Source organism: Tamandua tetradactyla, chromosome X (genome assembly GCF_023851605.1).
Source record: "Tamandua tetradactyla isolate mTamTet1 chromosome X, mTamTet1.pri, whole genome shotgun sequence".
NCBI classification, from domain to species: Eukaryota; Metazoa; Chordata; class Mammalia; order Pilosa; family Myrmecophagidae; genus Tamandua; species Tamandua tetradactyla.
The window spans coordinates 1,552,951-1,573,942 of record NC_135353.1 but is presented as its reverse complement, the minus strand read 5'-3'; the positions used below and the strand labels follow the sequence as shown (position 1 = coordinate 1,573,942).

The 20,992-nt window shown below is 38.9% G+C and overlaps 1 protein-coding gene and 1 pseudogene across 1 annotated transcript; one reads left to right on the top strand and one right to left on the bottom strand.

The window, feature by feature from the left end:
• Positions 1 to 465: 465 nt before the first annotated feature.
• On the bottom strand, positions 466 to 10,619 carry SMIM9 (small integral membrane protein 9). The gene is made up of 4 exons (XM_077146251.1): positions 10,530 to 10,619; positions 7,928 to 8,097; positions 6,652 to 6,781; positions 466 to 598 (listed from the first exon to the last, which is right to left on the bottom strand). The coding sequence occupies exons 2-4, from the start codon at positions 8,067 to 8,069 to the stop codon at positions 571 to 573; spliced, it is 300 nt and encodes a 99-aa protein (XP_077002366.1). The 5' UTR covers positions 8,070 to 8,097; positions 10,530 to 10,619; the 3' UTR covers positions 466 to 570.
• A 6,548-nt stretch (positions 10,620 to 17,167) lies between these two features.
• On the top strand, positions 17,168 to 18,086 carry LOC143670856 (homeobox protein NANOG-like; annotated as a pseudogene).
• The last annotated feature ends 2,906 nt before the right edge of the window (positions 18,087 to 20,992 follow it).

Sequence of the window (20,992 nt, the reverse complement as noted above, 5' to 3'; positions counted from 1 at the left end):
TCCAAGCAATACTGTGTAACAATTAAAATTATATAGACTTACATAATTTTAAGTGACATGGAAAGCTATCCATGATACATTGTTCAGTGAAGAAAAAATATAGGCTTCAAAATAACATTTGGATAAAAGGAAATTTGTGAATTTGTGTCTGTGAATGTGTGTACATCAATATTTCTCAAAGAGTATAGAGAATCTATTTTTAAAAATCCTAAGATCCAATTAGTTTGGGAAATGCTGCACATTATATCCTCTCATAGAAATACACATTAAACTGTTAAAGGCTTTTAACAGCTTTTTAAAGCAAAGAAACCTGTCTAAATTTGTTTAATTTAGTATCTTCTATACTTAATTTACCACATGGCTCCTATAGTCTCATAATATCTGTTAAAACAGAACTATAGCTTCACACAAAAGACTATAGGAAACTGATAATAAAGGGAAAAAAGGCAAAGAGATTTTGAGGTGGAAAAATTTAATTTTAGCTGACATATTTCCTCATTTTAATCAAATATCATGTTTTCCATTTTCTTTGTATCCAACCACCAAGCTTGGCCTAGTGAATCTTCCAATTCAATAGACTGGTTCACCGATAAGAATACTAGGAAAGAAAGATAAACTAGTGAGTACTGCACTAAATTTACATTCTCATATACTCTTCTAGTTTGCATAGAGTTACTTTATAGTTATATCACTTTTCCCAAGATAGGATTTTAGGTGACTTCTTCCCTTAATATGAACTAAAAAAAGTTTGAAATGATTTACCCAAGATGTTAAGAGTGTGTATTTCTGGGTCTTAGGATTATGGATAGCTTTTCTTCTTCCTGTATTTTCTGAAATTTCTTTTGCAATAAGTATGCATTACTTTATAATCAGTAATAAATAATAATGTTATTCTCATTTACAACTTGCATTTTTTGAATTGTTCCTTCTTTTGTTTTTCCAGGTTTTTTTTGTTGTTGTTGTTTTTCTTTTTTTTGCATGGGCAGGCACCAGGAATTGAACCTGGATCTCTGGCTTGGCAGGTGAGAACTCTGCTTGTTGAACCGTCATGGCCCGTGCTCTTTCTTTTGTTTTTAAAGTTTCTTTTTAAAAATCATATGAATCAAATAATATAGTTCGTTATAGAGATAATGGAAAATGCAGACAAACAAAAATAATAATGATAAAAATAAAAACCATTTATATACTACTGTAAGTAGATAACCAATATTTAATACTTTGGTTAGGTCCCTAGAGGCTTTTTTTACCCTGTACATGGTTTTTTAAAAACAAAAACAAAAATAGGATTAAACTGTAATATCCTCAATTATAATCTGATTTTTCCCACGAACAATATTACATGAATATGTTTATATGTTTCTACAAAATCATCCTTTTAGTTCAACATTTTGGTGATTGTATAGTTCTCAATTGTATGAATGTACAATACTTTATTTAAGCAACTCCAAATGATGGACATTTGTTTCCCTATTTTCTCTACCTTAAACCATAATAAAAAAATTCTTATACACATATCTTTGCATATTTGTTAGTGCCAGGCAGGGCCTTAGATTGCAGCCTCCAGTCTGCAGTGCTGGGATGTATTTTCATTCCATCAGGTAAGGAACACCTGCAGTTAGTGGTATAGTTTCCAGCTACTGTGACACACAATGAGTTGGCTTAACAGCAGGAATTTACTGTCACAGCGTTTCAGAGGTTAGAAGACTGGCTTCCTCCTGGGTTGGTAGTGTTTTGGCAAGTTGGCAGTCCTTGGGTCCTGTGCTGGTTTGAAAGGATGTATGTGCCCTAGAAAAGCCATGTTTTAATCCTAATCCCATTTTGTCAAGGCAGCTGTTTCTTCTAACCCCTATTCAATACTGTATGTTTGAAACTGTAATTAGATCACCTCCCTGGAGATGGGACTCAATCAAGAGTGGCTGTTAAACTGGGTTAGGTAGAAACATGTCTCCACCCATTCAGGTGGGTCTTGATTAGTTTATTGGAATCCTATAAAAGATGAAACATTTTGGATAAAGTATGAGAATTTGCGAGAGCAGAGAATGCCATAGTACCACGAAGCAGAGAGTCCACCAGCCAGCGACCTTTGGAGATGAAGAAGGAAAATGCCTCATGGGGAGTTTCATGAAACAGGCAGCAAGGAGAGAAAGCTAGCAAATGACGCTGTATTCGCCATGTGCCTTTCCAGCTGAGAGACAAGCCCTGACTGTGTTCGCCATGTGCCTTCTCACTTGAGAGAGAAACCCTGAACTTCATCGGCCTTCTTGAACCAAGGTATCTTTCCCTGGATGCCTTTGATTGGACATTTCTATACACTTGCTTTAATTGGGACATTTTCTTGGCCTTAAAACTGTAAACTAGCAACTTATTAAATTCCCCTTTTTAAAAGCCATTCCGTTTCTTGTATATTGCATTCCGACAGCTAACAAACTAGAATAGGTCCCTTGGCTTTCCTGTCACATGGTGATGTCCTCTCCTTTCTCTTTCGGGTTCCACTGACTTCCAGAAACTTGCTGTGGCTTTTTCTCTTTTATAAGCCCCGCAGTAACAGGATTAAGGCCCAACTTCATTCAGTTGGGCCACACGTTAACTAAAAATAATGCCTTCAAAATATCCGATTTACAGGGGGGTGTGTTCAGTGGTAGAATTCTCGCCTGCCATATGGGAGACCTGGGTTCAATTCCTGGCCCATGCACTTCCCCAAAGAAACCAACAAAAACAAACAACAACAAATTTCAAAAGATGGTGCTGCAATAATGGGATACTCACATGGAAGAAACAGCACACACACACACAAAATGTCCTATTTACAGTGGGTTCATATATACAGGAATGGGATTAAGATTAAGAACATTTATTTTTCTGGGGTTTATAAGTCAACCTAACAAAGAGGATATAGAGGAAAAAGAAGCACATAGAGGCTGTTTGTAATCCTTACTGTGAAATGTATTAAGTTTAAAAATCAACACTATTATTGACATTCAGTAATGTGCCTGGAACTATATGTCAATTTTCCTGAGACTTGATGTGCCCTTTTGGACTATAGGTTCAAGACTTCCTTTATTTCTGCAACATTAAAAAAAATTATACATCTAAGCATTTTTTTGTTATTTTAATTTTCTTTGTCAAAGAAATCAACTATGTGCCCTTATGCATCAGTCATTTTCCTCTAATCCTTTTTCTGAACTCTTTATCCCTAATAGTGCTTGAGTTTTTCAATCTTGCTTTCCTTATCTTTTATATTTTTTTCATCAAAGATCCTTGCTTCTTCTTCATATATGTGTATTTTATGAAGTGCAATATAACAAAACTGGGTTGGCTTTTATGTTGGGGATGTTTTAGCTTACAAGCTTACAATTCTTAGACCATTAAATTGTTCAAATGTAGGCATCATCAAGACGATACCTTCTTCTTGAAGACAGGCTGCTGGCAGTCCAGGACTCCTCAGTCACTGGCAAGGTACATAGGCATCTGCTGGTCCCTCCCTTCTCTTCTGGACTTTGATGCTTCCAGCTTCTGGTTTCAGTGGCTTCCTCTCTCAGCCTCGGTTCTGTTTCTCTGAATTTCATCCCTTATAAAGGACTTCAGTAAGAGGATTAAGACTCACCTGGGACACACCTCAACTAAAAAATCCTAATTAAAGTTCCCACCTACAATAGGTGTACACCCACAGCAATGGATTAGCTCTAAGAACATGATCTTCTGGGGTCCATAAAGCTTCAAACCACCACAATGTCATAGTTTTACTTTTATCATTCACATTTTTCTTGGGTTCTTCCATTTAATTTTCATTTTCTTCTTTGCTTTTGCTCCAAGACATTTTTTTCCTGGTGAGTGTTCCTCATCTGCTATTTTTTCTTACACATGTATTGTCTTTTTCATATAGTAACTTTGTATAGATCTGGTGCAGGTTCCTTTTGAATAAGAGCGGCTCTTGCTGGACCAGTTGTTTACAGGATATTTGCATGGAGATGGGACAAAGTCAGTATTTGAGGCTAACAGAATTCTCTTTATGATGCTGAGTTGTGTGTATTAGTGAGATCTTGCAGTCTTTACTTCTTCCCAGTAGATTGAAAACAGCAGTTGGAGGTTTGAGCATAGTGAACGTTCTCTCTTTATCTTCTTGCCCCACTGATAGACTGTGTCTTCAAAATATGGCTTACCTGTAAGCTTATTTATTCAAATCTACCTCTTACGTTTCTATTTAGTGCCGAATTGGGTCTAAGAGATGCTTTTTTCACTTGCCATTTTGCTTGCTCCCAGTAAGGGCTTATTGTTTTTTCCCTTCAGGTTGAGCCATCTAGTTCAAAGAATGAACCATTTCTCTTTGCCTATTATCTGCTTTATCTTCACAGAAGTCCCTCTGCATGTGTATGTTTAACAAATATTCTGATGCATCAGAAGCAGTTTGAGTAACAATGACTTCAAAGATGTAGAATCTGACATATGTGGACTTGGGTCTTGGCTTCTTTAGTTGGTTACTAAGTGTGCTGGTCACAGTAACATTCAGCTGCTGTAATAAACTTTCCTGAAATCTTAGCTTAACAGAATAAAAGATTACCCCTCACTCTTGTCTCATTCTCATGCAGGTCAAGTGGTGCTCTCCACATGGTTATTCACGGACCCTAGGTGCTTCTATCTTGTGGCTCAACCGTCTTGGAGCCCTTACCTTCAAGTTATGCATATGTGGGGGAGAGAGACAGCATGGACAATTGAGCTGGACATTTTTTGGACAGGCCTGGAAGTGGCATATATCACTTTTGCTCCATGTTTCATTGGCTAAAACTCAGTCACATGTTTCCAGCCCAACTACTATCAGTAAAGGTTAGAAAATGCAGTTTTCCTCTATGCTTGGGAAAAAGGAAAAATATTCGTGAGCACCTAGCCAGTATCTGACAGTCTGACTTTCTGATCACCCAATATCTGTTTCACTCTTCCTTCTGTACATGGAACATGGTCATCCTGTATGGAATATAGAAATAGGCCATGCAGAGACACCCTAGCTCCTGAAAGTGCTCTCAGTCAGCAGGCAGACTCTAGCTGTTAGCTCTTTCAGAGTTTGCCTCAGCTGTAAAGAGCTGCGTCCTACTTCCTGGGCCAGCTTAGTCAATAACCGATTTAGGTGGGGTTGTCGTGTACAGCCATTTCCAGCTGGTGTGGGACAGCTCTGATAGGCTGCATACACTTTAGAGCTCCCTGTGAGGTCAACTAAGGCTTTGTTGGGCTTGCAAGACAGTTTGACCTCTCCCTCTGCCCAATCCTTCTTTCTCCCCGCTTCTTTCCACAGGTATTGATCCATAATAAATATCCTGCACAGCAAACTGTTGTCTCAGAATCTGCTTCCAGAACATCTGACCTGTGACACACTCTTTCCCCAGATCCAGTTCAAAGATCAGAGTATGTAAGTTGTTCAGTCTTCTCAAGTCAGGGTGTGGCTCTTTGCGGTTAAGCGACCTTTGGACTAAAATCAGTTCTCTGCCTCTGCTCTCCATACCCCAAATACAATGATGGAGGAGGAAAAAGGGGACCATGATAAGCACTCCCATTTGGAAAGGGGAATAATGGGGGCTATACAGCAGTCACTGTTCTGTAGTAACCCTGAAATCCTGCTGGGCACACATTGATTGCTTTCTAGGAGGAGATCTGTAATCCATTGTCCATCATTCCTTATGACTGCATGTGAAGTAAGTGTTTCTGATATAGCTGCCTCCAATAAATCCTACGTGCCATTTACCATACTCAAGGTTCTTTCCTAGGTACAGTTCTTGATCCTGATTAATTTGAGGTTATTACGAGCCACAGGTGGGAACACTTCTCCCTTAATCTGATCTTTGCCCTCAGATACTTTGTGAAACTGCAAATTTGAATAGTCTTTTTTTTTTTAATCAAGCAAAGCTCTTTGCAATCCCATCATACATGGGATTTAGAATCAGTTTGGCTTTTTGAAATCTGCAGAGCCCTACATTTCTACCTTCTGTCTATTCCCTTTCACTTTTTCTTGCAAACTGGCCAACTGTTCCTTGACTCTTTTAATACCTTGGTTGATCACAGGTAAAGTATATGACACTTTTGTAGGTTTCCCTACCTGGACTCCATTGTCTTCCATCGTAGCACTGATTGACCAGTTTGTACTTATTTGTAATCTTTTTCTTCTGTCTGTCTAGTAATCAGGACAGAGTCAGGCAAATAGTCCTCTTTTGGTAAATATTGATTGAATTAACAAAATTTAGGTTTTTCTAGCTATACTTAACTATTTTGTTTTCCTCAGGAATCTTTTGGGATTCATATGAGTTATATAGAAAATTGGTAAATTTTTAGGCAATTGAGTCACGGTTAATTATATATTTTCCGTGTGTAATTTCTGAGCCAGGGGAAAGGTAAATTAGGAGTTAATGAAGCTAATAAAAGAAATGATTAATTGAGAATACTGGTTATTAAATGTCACCTGTCAGGTGTAGGTAATGGACAGGGAAGGTTGGAGAAAATAGAGGAGACTTTTAAAGAGGCTGCATAACCCTCCAGAGTTTTGTTTCCAGAATCACCTTCCTTAAAACTTCTTAATTGCAGATGTGCAGGCTGGTGGGGAACATGACTGTTTCTGTCCCTCCCTCATGTTCCTTTTTCCCTACCCCTCCTCATCCAACTGGAACTTACGTAAGGCAGCAGAGGGTCCCCATTAGTGTCGTGATGATAAGAAAAGCGAAAATGGCTGCTGGAGGTATGGAGCTCTTGATTAGATCCCACAAGTAGTCTCTGAGGTTGCCCATCCAGGACCTGTTGTTATCTGCAGGGAGATCAAAGACAATTATTGAAGAGAGGTCAAGTACCTTAGCCAACCATAACATGGTGAATAAATGCTGGGATGGGGATTTGGACCCTAGATCAAGTTCAAATATTGCCCCAGATATCATATACTTAGAGTTGCCTTATAGCCCATATTCTGTGCTACCTCTAGGATGCACAAGGGCTATATTCTCAGATGGATATCAGTTTTTCAGGTTTTAGTGACTAAATAGGGGTACTTCATGAAAGAAGAACATGAATTGATAATAGGAAAATATTGACTAAATTATAGTTGCCTATACTTTATCTTGGGAGCTCTGTAGGAGGCTGAGGACAGCGAGTTCCCCAGGAAGAGAAAGGAGAAGACTACTAAGGCAGCAGCCCCTGGAGCAGAATTGCAAAATTTTAGAGCACTCAGGAGGGGGCAGGGCAACTGGGAGAAGGAACTGTGGGGAAAGCCTGTTGACTGAGACAATCCTCAAGATAAAGGGTCTTTTCTTTAGGAATGAGCAGAGGGGAGAGGGTACTATGATTTGGCCCAAGGAAAGACGTAAGAAAAAACAAAAGTGCCTGCATCATAGAGCAGAGAGGGTTCACCACTCACCAGCAAGGCACTTTCCAGAGCTTCAGATGTGTGTGAGTGTTGGAAGCAGGGCTCCTCCCTTAAGGTTTACATTAAATTTCACCTTCTTCATCAAGTCTCCCCTAAACAACTTTATCCCAATGTTTGTCCTCCAGGAGCATTTGTCGTATTACATGGAAGGTTGGCATCTATATATTTGTCTGGCCATCTGTGAGCTCCTTGATAATAGGAGCTGTTCAACTCCTAATCCATGTAATTCAGCAAATGATTTGGTACATAGTAGGTGGGCTAGTGTTTGTTGAACTAAGTTGATCCAAATTAGAATAGTTTGCTTTCCTGTGGACATTATTTTTAATTAATTAATTAATTTATTTATTTTGCATGGGCAGGCATTGGGAAATGAACCCAAGTCTCCGGCATGGCAGGCAAGAATTCTGCTACTGAGCCACCATTGCACTGCCCTGTGAACATCATTTTTAAGCATGAAATCAGGTGTTCCTAACCTAGGACATGAGTTTTACATCTTATGAAGAGAGGAACATTCATCCTAACATAGCAACACACCCCTTGAGCGTGACGATTTCGATTCTGCTTTGTCTTGCATATCAAAATCAGATAAAGGAGGAGAGGTGACTATGCTCTCTAACATGCTGCAAGACAGAGAACATAGCAGAAATCCAATGCCCAGCAGCTTCTGGAGTTCCATGGATCTTCCTGAGGGCCAGCACTTTTGTCTGAAAAAGTTAGAAAATGGGGATTTAGTTTTTATTGCCAAAAGCATCTTACACAGAATCATTTTCCAAAGTCAAATGATCGCCCCATTATCCTCTATCAGATCAGATATCTGACATCCTTTGCTAAACTTGATCCCCCTTCAGTCTTCCCCAATTCAATTAGTGAAATTCAATTGTTCAAGCCCCAAACTATGGAGTTATCTTTGACTTCTCTCTTTCTACACTTAATACATCAGAAAAACTATATCAGCTTTATTTGTAGAATGTTTTAAGATTCCTGCCATGTCTCGTCTCCACTGCTCCCCCCCCCCCCCCAATCATCTGTCATGGATTATGCAATAGCCTCATTCTCTGGTGTCCCTGTTTCCATCCTTCCCTCCTTTTAGCCTACCTTCCATAAAGCAGCCCAAGTCCTTGTTAAATTTTAAGTCAGATTATTTCAAAACTTCGCCTGAAATCCTGTAATGCCATCTGTGCCAGTTTGAAAGCATTATGTACCCCAGAAAAGCCATGCTTTAATCCTGATCCACTCTTGTGGGAATAGCCATTTCTTTTCATCATGATTCAGTAAATGTGTGTTGGAAATTTCTGATTAGATTATCTCCACGGAGATGTGACATGCTCAGTTTTGGGTGCGGCCTTTGATTAGATGGAGATGTGACTCCACCCATTCCAGGTGGGTCTTGATTAGTTTACTGGAATCCTTTAAAAGAGGAAACATTTTGGAGAGAGTCATAAATGACAGAAATGAAAGAAAAGACAGAAGCATCAGAGCCAATAGAATCTTCAGAGCAGAGCTGACACAGATGCAGAAATGTGAAGAACAGAGACACAGATGTTTGGAGATGCTTGGAGCCCAGAAGACATTCCATAAGATGTTAAGCAAGATGGAGCCTTCAGGTTCAGGTGTTCAATAAATATATTTTGAATGAATGAATGGTGAATTTTGGCGGATATTGTTCATTACCTTACCCAGTAGTCCTTCTCAGCTCCTTTTCCCTTACTACATCTGTGGTAGGTTGAATTACCTACTCCAGAAAAATATGTTCTTAATCTTAATCCATTTCTGTGGGTGTGAGCCCATGTAAATAGGACCCTTTGAAGATGTTAATTTTAGTTAAGGTGTGGCTAACAGAATCAGGATGGGTCTTCATTCTATTACTGGATGCCTTATAAGGAAGAGCACAGGGTTAAAGCCAACAGGCAGAAGCTGGAAGCCAATGGAGCCCTGAAGAGAAAAGTGTGAACAATGCCATTTGCACTGTCATGTGACAGAAAAGCCTAGGGTCCAAGGATGCCCTGCAGCCAGCCCCAGAACACCATAGGCTTAAGAAGAATCATCACCCTTCTTCTTCTTTTTTTTTTTTTTAATATTTTTTATTATAAACAACGAGCAAATATACAAACATTCTTGACACACAAACATTCTATACATGGTGTACAATCAATGGCTCACAATATCACCACATAGTTGTGTATTCATAACCATGATCATTTTTTTAACACTTGAATCTCTCCAGCAAAGGGAAGAAAAAAAGAAAGAAGAAAAATCTCATACATACCATTCCCCTTACCCCCTTTCATTGACCACTAGTATTTCAATCTACTCAATTTACTTTAACCGTTGTTCCCCCTATTATTTGTTTATTTCTCATCCATGTTTTTACTTATCTGTCCATACCGTAGATAAAAGAAGCACCAGACACAAGGTTTTCACAATCACACAGTCACATTGCGAAAGCTATAGCATTCTACAATCATCTTCAAGAAACATGGCTACTGGAACACAGCTCTATAGTTTCAGGCAGTTCCCTCTAGCCATTTTCAGGCACTTCCTTCTAGCTCATCATCCTTCTTATACTTCAATTTGGACTTCTCCTAGCCTCAAAACCATGAGCCAATAAATTCCCATTGTTTAAACCAACCCATTTTGTGGTATTTAAGATCACAGCCAGGAAACTAAGACAACATCTAAGTAGAGAAACTGGAAAAGTTGAACAGTTCCTTTCCCAGATACCCTTGTAAATCGCCATGATAGAATTCTGGACAATGAAATATGACAGAAATCTGAAGGGTAACTTCTAGGAAAACATTTTTATATGTTGATAAAGGATATGGTAATATCATCTTCCCTTTATGCTGCCTTGAACATTGCTTATGATTTGTTACCTGAAGTTGGAGAACCCACCACGTGGCCATGAGGCAATATAAATGAGGAAAAAGTCAAGACAATTACACATATTTTGGCTCTGAAAATTTCAAGTCATTAAACCACCCCCCATATCTACCTACGTCTGGACAGCTTGGTATGAGAAGATAATTTGGGCTAGTATAATTTGGGCTTTTTATTACTTAAGGTAAGTATAACTGATACACTGATGTACTATTTGATAGGACTTAAAGAGACTCATGTCAGGTGCGAAGCCACTTACCTGAAAAGAAGTCAATGGGTTAGGACTTAGTCTTCAGAGTGGCGCAGTCTTCAGAAGAAGCTAGGCAGAGTTTTCTCAGAAGTTCCAAATAGAATTCTACCACTCCTTATGACATCATCTACTGCATTTGACCCTCCCCCCATCTCTCTCTATTTGACAGCTTAAGTATACAGATATCTTTTTCTGTCTATGCATAAACATCTATGTTATTGCTACTGTGGTAGACTGAATTATGTACCCCCAACAAATTTATTTTCTTATCTTAATTCATGTCTTTTGAGGCATGAAAATCCTTTATAAATAGGACATTTTGAACATGTTATATTTAGTTAAGCAGTGGCCCAAGTGAATGAAGGTGGGTCTTAATACAATTACTGGGAACCTTATAAAGAGAACTGGGAAGTCACAGAAGCTAGAAAGGAGAGGTTCAGGGTTTCCCTCTCAACTGGAAAGGCACATGGTGAACATGGCAATGTCTGCTACCTTTCTCTCCAGATTTCTTGTTTCATGAAGCTCTCTCAGGCATGTTTTCCTTCATCTCCAAAGGTCTCTGGCTGCGTGGGCTCTTAAGCTTTTTCCAAAATGGTTCCCTCTTAAAGGGCTCCAGTAAGCAACCTGTCTTGAATGGGTGGAGACACATCTCAATGAAAACCATCTACTCAAAAGTCACCACCCACAATTGGGTGGGTCACATCTCCATGGAAACAAGCAAAAAGCTTTCCAGCAATATTGAATAAGGGTTAAAGAACTTGGCTTTTCTGGGGTACACAACAGATTCAAATTGGCACATTCACCCTTTGGACTCCAAAAAGACATGTTCTTTCCAAATGCAAAGCACATTCATTCCATAACAATATCAGAAAGGCTTAAACCATTTCAGTAGCAATACAAATACAAAGTCAGAAACAGTACAAAATCTCATCAAAGTCAGCTACAGGCATGGTCTGTCCTAGGGCAAATTTCTCCTCTGGCTCTGGACCTTTAAAATTCATAACAAGTTATTTACTGCCGATATACAAAGGAGAGACAGTCATAGGATACATATTCCCATTTCCATAGGGAGGAAGGAACACAGAGGTCACTGGACCCAAGCAGTTTTGAAAATCTGCAGGGCAAACTCAATTAGATTTCAAAGTCTGAGAGTCATTTATCTTTGGATCTTTAGAAAGCAGCAGTCCCACCTTTTCCAAGGGCCTACCCAGCAGCCCACCTCTGTCTGAATGCACCCTTGGGAGATATTGGGAGACCATCTTTTTCTGCTCCACCCTCTCCAAGCATTGGGGCTGCATCCAGGTTTTCTGCCATCTCCAGGGCATACACTCAACCCCACCATGTAGTGGCAGCCAGGATCTCCCCAGTCCCCAAGGAATGTGCTCCACCTTCTCCAGGGCCTGAGGCAGCACAACTCTTCTACTGCAATGAGGTGGAAGGCCTACCCTCTGCCTTCAGAGAAAACTCACCCTCTCCAAGTACTTGGGTGAGGGGGTTCACTCTCCTTGCCTGAGGTTTCTTGACTTCAGACTTAAGTCTCCATGGTTCTGCCTCTGAAGACATTTTTCCTTCACTTTGTCCCTTTCCTGATCCTTTTAGTCCAGACTGGCAGTGGTTCCATTTATACAGATCCTGCAACACTGTCATTGGCTTTCTATGCAGTAGTCTCAGATCATGTCCATCAGACAGAAGGAGTTTCCACAGACCCTTTCTGGATAACTCCATCTCCAATCCTGGTTTTCCCTGAAATGGCTGACTAGTTCCACATTTGGTTAATCCTCACGTGGGGCACTATTCTTTGGGGTCTCCCTTTCTGGAAGCCCAGAATTTTCCAGAAAATAAATTTCTGGTTTCTTTGTACCAAGAGTTCAGTTCTCACCTTACTTCTTTCCTGTCACATTTCACTATAAGCTGTGAGGAGAAACCAGGCTGCACTTTCTATATTTAATCTGGAAATCTCTTCTGCTAAATATCCAAGTTCATGGCTTTTAAAATATGCCTTCCAGCCAAAGCCAGTCAATTATCCAAGATTGTCTGGCATTTTAAAACAAGTGTCACCTTCCTTCCAGTTTGCAATAACATATGCATCATTTCTGACTAAGGCCTTATCAGAAGTATCTTTAGAGTCCACACTTTTGCCAACAGTCTCTCTGCAAAACATTCTAGGCGTTCTCTATCAAGTGCCTCACAACTCATCCAGAATCTCCGCCTCATCCATTTAAAAAGCTGTTCCAACATGTTTGGTATTTGCAAACTGCAGCACCCCACTTCTCTGGTACCAAAATCTGTTTTAGTTTGTAAGCTGCCTGAATGTGATGTATCAGAAATGGAAAGTCTTTTTAAAAGGGGAATTTATTGTTTTGTTAATTCTTTTTTTAATTAATAAAAAAAAAGGAAAAAAAAAAGGGGAATTTATTAAGTTGCAAGTTTGCAGTTCTAAGTCCATGAAAATATCCAAATTAAGGCAAATATATGAAAATGCCCAATCTAAGGCATCTAGGGAAAGATATCTTTGTTTAAGAAGACTGATGACGTTCATGGTTTCTCTCTCAAATTGGAAAGATGCATGGCCAACATGGGAATGTCTGCTAGTTTTCTCTCCAGGCTTCTTGTTTCATGAAGCGCCCTCAAGGGCATTTTCCTTCTTCCTCTCCAAAGGTCTCTGACTGTGTGGACTCTCAAGATTTTTCCAAAATGGTTCTCTCTTAAAGTGCTCTAGTAAACAACCTGACCTTGAATGGGTGGAGACACATCTCCATGGAAACCAACTAATCAAGTTACCACCCACAATTGGATGGGTCACATCTCCATGGACATAATAAAAAAACTCCCATGCAATAATATTGAATGAGGATTAAAGAACTTAGCTTTTCTGGGGTACACAACAGATTCAAACTGGCACATGTGGTATTTGTCAGAGTACCCTGGCAAACTAAGGCAGTTTTTGGTACCAGAATGGGGTGCTGTTATTATAATACATAAAAATGTTGAAACAGCTTTAGAATTGGGTAATAGGTAGAGGCTGGAAGAACTGTGAGGCACTTGATTAGAAAAAGCCTAAACTGCTTTGAAAAAACTGTTGGTAGAAATATGGATGTTAAAAGTGCTTTTGGTTAGTGAGGCCTTAGAAGGAAATGATGAATGTGTTATTTGAAATTGGAGAAAAGGCAATCCCTATTATAAAGTGGCAGAGAATGTGACAAAATTGTGTTCTGATGTTGGATGGAAGGCAGAACTTGTAAGTGATTGTTTTCATTTGCTAAGCTGTTCAAAGCAGATACCATAAAATGGGTTGGCTTTCTTTTTAAACTTTTTTTTAAATTCTGAAATATAACATATATAGAAAAAAGCAATAAATTTCCAAGTACATTTTAACAAGCACTTATAGCACAGATGGGTAATAGTTTCATGATTTTTCATTTTTTTCTTCTAGCTGCTCCAAGACACTGGAGACCAACAGAAATATCAGTATAATGATTCACCAGTCATACTCACTTGTTCACTCTTATTGTCTCTGTTATTCTCATCTTTCTTTTTATTTTTTGTGTTTGTGAAAAATAACATATATACAAAAAAATTCAAAGTACATGGCAACAATTAATTGTAGAACAGATTTCATAGTTCAGTATGGGTTACAATTCCACAGTTTTAGGTTTTTACTTCTAGTTGTTCTAAGGTACTGGAGACTAAAAGAAATGTCATTGTAATGGTTCAGCACTCATACTCATTTGTTAATTCCTACCTTCTCTGTATAACTCCACCATTACCTTTGATCTTTCTCAAATGGGTTGGCTTTTAACAATGGCAATTTATTAGCTTACAAACATACAGTTTTGAGGACATGAAAATGTCCAAATGAAATCATCATCAAAATGATGCTTTCTTCTTGAAGATCGACTGCCAGTGATCCTTGGTCCCTTGACACATGGCAAGGCACACTGCAGCATCTGCTGGTATATCCCTTCTCTTCCAGATTTCTTTGTTTTCAGCTTCTTTCTTCCAAGGCTTTCTCTGTCTTTGTCTGAAATTCATTCTATTATAAAGGACTCCCATAAGAGGATTAAGACCCACCCTGAATAATGTGGGTCACACCTTAAATAGCCTTTCCAAAAGATCCTACTCAATGGGTCTAGGCCCACAGGAATGGATTAACTTTAAGAATACACTTTTCTGGGGTACGTACAGCTTCAAACCTGCCACAGTGTGAACCTAGATATTTAGCTGAGGAGATTTCAAAGCTAATTGTGGAAGATGTAGCCTGGATTCTCCTTGCTGCTTATAGTGAAATGAGGGAAGAAAGGGATAAACAGAAGATGGAACTCTTAAGCACCAAGAAACTGACAATAATTTGGACAATTATGAGCCTATCCAGGCAGTGTGCCCTGAGACTAGGGCCAGAACTTGCTTGACCAAGGCCTTCCCTGAGCATGGTATGTGATTTCTCAGAGGATAGGATTCCATGTGAGGGTTTAACTGAACAACTTTTTGCTAAGAAGAATAGGCAAATGGCTCATGGATCAAGTCAACTATATCAGAGGAAATCAGGATTGGAAATGTATATGTCTAGGAAGAATCTGTGGAAAATCCTATTGTCTAATGCCATGCCCCCCTTGAGCTACATGCAAAGCCAACAAGGTTTTTGAGAATTATGTACGAACAGAAGCACTACAAATCTGGACTGAAAGGGACAGAGAAGGGGCAAATTGAAAGAAGAATGACCTCAAGGGCAGAACCATGGAAGAAGTCTGGACCAAATAGATTTCCTCAGGCTAAGAGAGAGGAGTTCCCATCCATACATTTGGATAGGGCAGGATTTCTGCTCTCATGCTTAGAGTGGGGGCTTCCACCCTGATTTTTTTGGAGAGTTTGGTTGCCATCCCAATGCTTGAAGGTGGGTCCTAGGCCCCAGCATTTGGGGAGAGCAAGACCACTGCCCCAGTGCTTGGAAAGAGTGGTGCTGCCACTCCTTCAGACCCAGAGGGCAAAGCATTGATCCATAGATGACTTTCAGACCTTGAGATCTAATGGAGTTTGACCTGCTGGATTTTTAACTTGCTTGGGACTTCTAATACCTGTTATCATGTCTTTTAATTTCTTCCTTCTAAAATGAGAATATCTGTTCTGTGTGTGTCCCACCATTTTATTTTGGAAGGAGATAACTTTCTTCATAGGTTTTACAGGTCCAAAGATAGGAGGAAAAAATTTCACCTCAAAAGAGGGATGGTATTAAAAACAAACAAAAATTTCTTCCTGCTTTCAACATTCTTATCAGTTACCATATATGATCATGAGCAGAGTTAAAGGTAAAACACATACTATTTTCCAGTTGAATTTTTTTCCAAATAGCACTTTTATAAATTAAATTTACTAACTAGATCCAGGGTCAGCAAATAGTTGCTGGGTGATGAAGAATTTAAACTTCAATGCCAGTATGTAATTTGTTCTGACAGCTCAACCTTGTAACTCAAAGTTACAGATGAAAAACTCCAAATAAGTTTAAAATCATGATGTCGGTATATATATTGTTCTAGTTTGCTAGCTGCCGGAATGCAACACACCAGAGACAGATTGGCTTTTAATAAAAGGGGATTTATTTCATTAGTTCTTCAGAGGAAAGGCATCTAACTTTCAACTGAGGTTCTTTCTTATGTGGGAAGGCACAGGGTGATCTCTGCTGGCCTTCTCTCCAGGCCTCTGGGTTCCAACAACTTTCCCCAGGGTGATTCCTTTCTGCATCTCCAAAGGCCTGGTCTGAGCTGCGAGTGCTGAGATGAAGTATGCTGAGCTGCTTGGGCTGTGCTACGTTGAGCTCTCTCATTTAAACACCAGCTAGTTAAAACAAACATCATTCATTGCAGCAGGCATGCCTCCTAGCTGACTGCAGATGTAATCAACAATAGATGAGGTTCACATGCCATTGGCTCATGTCCACTTCAATAGAACTAAGCAACTTCACCTAGCCAAGTTGACAGCTAAATCTAACTACCACATATCTATTTATGCATGCACAGATTTTAAATCTGTGGGCCTTTTGTCACTTCTTCCAAGATCAATAAAGAGGAAGAACAGTAATTGATATAATAGTTAGGAACTGGCACAAATTTTAAAACACTTCAACAGTATGTTCCCTTTATAAGCTGCGAATTGAAGTTGAGATAAGAATAAGGTCTGTATTGGTAGTAGTATTTATCAGTGCCCCAAATAGTTCAGAAAATGTTATATAATATATAAGCTATGTAGCTTGAACTATAGCAAATAACTGAAAAAAAGTTCCTCAATTATTTAAAGAGATAAAGTAAGTTTTATTCCATTTGCTAAATGAAAGGATTTTTTGCATTAAGAATGTCATTCAAGTCTTCTAAAATGAGAACTTTGAGTTCATATTAAACATCTGTACAATATTTAATCTTTTAAAAAGTAATAAAGTAAGTACCTTTGTAAAATATCCAATTATCTAGATTGAGATAAGAGTATATGGAACTTGCTTCATTGGGCTTTTTGACTATTGTTTCTGTGGAGGGAGTACTTTCATCCCTATAGATCTTCAAAATTTTCTAAGATCCTCCACCCAAATAGTTTTTAAGCTTTCCTTGGCCATTTTCACAGTTTAGGTGCTTGGTTTTTTTCTCCTCCTTCTACTCAACAGCATGAATGGAGATCTAGTTTCTCCCCAAAGCCAGCCTTCCCTGAAGCCGACGATTCTAGTGAGTCTTCACCAATGCCTGAGATTTATGAGGCTGAAGAAAAGTATACGTCCTTGCAAATGTCATCTGCTGAGGTGCTCCAGTCACAGACAGTCTCTCCTCTTTCTTCCTCCGTGGTTCTGCTTTTCCAGGATAACCCCGACTTTTCCACCAATCCCATGGTTAAACTACTTCTTCTGTAGAGAAGAGCCCAGGGAAGAAGGAAGATGAGGACCAGGTCAAGACACAGAGGATCAGAGCCATGTTCCGTCAGACTCAGCTGTGTGTACTCAAATAGATTTCAAATTCAGAAATACCTCAGCCTCCAGCAGATGCGAGAACTTTCCGACATTTTGAACCTGACTATAGACATGTTAAGAGTTGGAGCAGAACAAGAGAATGAAATGTAAAAGGCGGCAGAAAAACACCAACTGGTCAAAGAATGGCAACAGTGTGACTCAGAAGGGCTCAGAACCTACAGAATACCCAAGGCTCTACTCTTCCTATCCCCTAGGGTGCTTTACAAACACTTATGGTAAACTTCCAATATGGAGCAACCAGACCTGGGGCAGTCATTCCTGAAACAGCCAGTCTTGGAGCAGCCATTCCTGGAAAAGCGAGACATGGTACACTCAAGCCTGGAATAATAACCAAACCTGGAAGAACCAGACCTGGGACAATCAGTTCCAGAGCAGTTGAGACGAATCCCTGCAGCCCCAGGTCCAATTCCAGCAAAATTCTCCCACCAGTGATTTGGAGGTCACCTTGGGAAGTGCTGGGGAAAGGCACAGTGTAATACAGCAAACTTAAATATTTCAGTACCCCACACAACATGGATTTATTCCTAAATTACTCCATGAATGCCCAGCCTGAAGATGTATGAAGATAAGGGTGAAGGTGAGTATATGATACAATCTCAATCTAGGCACAGGCTGCATTACATCCTTCCTTCCAGAATTGTCTTGAGGGCTGTGTACCTGACATTATCCTGGTTTTCATTGGGTAATTGGGGGATGCATGTAGGTGTACTATGAGTCTAATCAGAGGTTTCAAAAAGTCAGAACAGTCCACATTACCTTGGCTGTTCTGGGCAACATCAAAGATGAGATGTCTGCCTATAGAGAACAAGAATATAATAGTTTGGATATCTTTAGGATCTAGCCTCAAGAATAGTAAGTAAAAGTATAAAGATGTGTGCTGGAGTACTCATTTTATGGGATTTTGAAGGCTTCACTGAACTGTTCAGATGGAAGGGTTAAGCTATCATGACCCTGCTTCATTGATCCCTCCACCCCTTCTTTGTTTTACTGCATCTAATTTGTTCATTACTTTATTTGTAGATAGATATTTTAAAATTTTTTATTAATTTAAAAAAATATTACAAGAAAGAAACACATTCTAAATATATGCTCATTCCGTTCTACATATATAATCAGTAATTCATAATATCATCACATAGTTGCATATTCATCATTATGATTGTTTCTTAGAATATTTGCATCAATCCAGTAAAAGAAAAAGACAACAGAAAAATAAAACGAAAACAGAAAAAAATAAAAATTTACATACAACACCCCTTACCTCCCCTTTCATTGATCACTAGCATTTCAAACTAAATTTATTTTAACATTTGTTCCCCCTATTATTTATTTATTTTAAACTTTTTTATTAATTAAAAAAATTAACAAACAAAACATTAAGATATCATTCCATTCTACATATACAATCAGTAATTCTTAATATCATCACATAGTTGCATATTCATCATTTCTAGAACATTTGCATCGATTTAGAAAAAGAAATAAAAAGACAACAGAAAAAGAAATAAAATGATAACAGAGAAAAAAAAGATTATACATACCATACCCCTTACCGCTCACTTTCATTTACCACTAGCATTTCAAACTAAATTTATTTTAACATTTGTTCCCCCTATTATTTATTTTTATTCCATATGTTCTACTCTTCTGCTGATATAGTAGCTAAAAGGAGCATCAGACACAAGGTTTTCACATTCGTAGAGTCTCACTGTGAAAGCTGTATCATTGTTCAATCATCATCAAGAAACATGGCTACTGGAACACAGCTCTACATTTTCAGGCAGTTCCCTCCAGCCTCTCCGCTACATCTTGAACAACAAGGTGATATCTACTTAATGCATAAGAATAACCTCCAGGATAACCTCTCAACTCCGGAATCTCTCAACCACTGACACTTAGTCTCATTTCACTCTTCCTGCTTTGGTCGAGAAGTTTCTCTCAATCCCTTGATGTTAATTCTCAGCTCATTCTAGGGCTTTTCTCAGTCCCTTGATGCTGAGTCTCAGCTCATTTCAGAATCTCTGTCCCAGATTGCCAGGAAGTTCCACATCCCTGGGAGTCATGTCCCACGCAGAGAGAGGGAGGGTGGTGAGACTGCTCATCATGTTGGCTGGAGAGAGAGGCCACATCTGAGCAACAAAAGAGGCTCTCTTGGGGGTGACTCTTAGGCCTAAATTTTAGGTAGACTTGACCTATCCTTTGTGGGGTTAAGTTTCATATGAACAAACCCCAAGACTGGGGGCTCAGCCTATAGCTTTGGTTGTCCACACTGCTTGTGAGAATATCAAGAATTCAACTTGGGGAAGTTGAATTTCTCCCCACTCTCACCATTCCCCGAAGGGGGCTTGAAAATACTTTTCCAGTCACTGATCAAATCACTCTGGGATTCATCGGGGCATCACTCTGGACAAACCAACAAAATCTCATGTCCTACCTGAGATTCCAAGTACTTATGACATTCAATCAAACTATCTACATGAGTTATATTAGGAAATGCTTTAGTCAAAATATAAATTTTGTGACAAATAAACATTTTTTTGTTTAGGCTCACACATAAGGTGACATTTTAAATGATTAATTACCATCTATTTTCAGCACCCTGCAATAGTGACATTTCTTTATTCTTCCTCATGCAAAAACATTTTTAAAATTTGTACATTGTACATTTCACTATTGTTATACACTCTAGGCATTCCTAGATTATACCATCCCAATCTTTAACATCTATCTTTCTTTCTGATTTCATTTATGTCCCCAGCCCTCCTCCCTCTATCATTCTCACATGCAGCTTCATTCAGTGTTTTAACATAATTACATTACAGTTAGGTAGTATTGTGCTGTCCATTTCTGAGTTTCTATATTCAGTCCTGTTGCACAATCTGTATCCCTTCAACTCCAATTACCCAATATCTCACCCTATTTCTATCTTCTGATGGTCTCTGTTACCAAGGAAATATTCCAAGTTTATTCACTAATGTCAGTTCATATCAGTGAGACCATACAGTATTTGTCCTTTTGTTTCTGGCTAATCATACTCAGCATAATGTCCTTAAGGTCCATTCATGTTGTTACATACTTCATAACTTTATTCTGTCTTACAGCTGCATAATATTCCATCTTATGTAGATGTCACAGTTTGTTTAGCCAACTGTCTGTTGATGGACATTTTGGCTGCTTCCATCTCTTGGTAATTGTTAATAATGCTGATATAAACATTGGTGTGTAAATGTCCATTTGTGTCCTTGGCCTCGTGTCCTTTCAGCAGAGATAGCATATAGATGGGTCCTGTTTTTTAATCCATTCTGCCAGACTATGTCTTTTGATTGGAGAGTTTAATCCATTAACATTCAGTGTTATTACTGCATGGGTAGTACTTTCTTCTACTATTTTGCCTTCTGGATTTTATATGTCATATCTAATTTTCCTTCTTTTTACCTTTACTCATAGTCGTCCTTTCTACACTCTTCTC

Bases quoted from the DNA above. Each gene is read 5' to 3' on its own strand.
- SMIM9 (XM_077146251.1), bottom strand. From the start codon at position 8,069: ATGGAACTCCAGAAGCTGCTGGGCATTGGATTTCTGCTATGTTCTCTG. The intron at 6,782-7,927 runs GTGTGTTGCTAT...ATCTCCCTGCAG, and splicing joins GAAATCGTCACGCTCAAGGG to ATAACAACAGGTCCTGGATG. The intron at 599-6,651 runs GTAAGTTCCAGT...TTTCTTTCCTAG, and splicing joins GGGACCCTCTGCTGCCTTAC to TATTCTTATCGGTGAACCAG.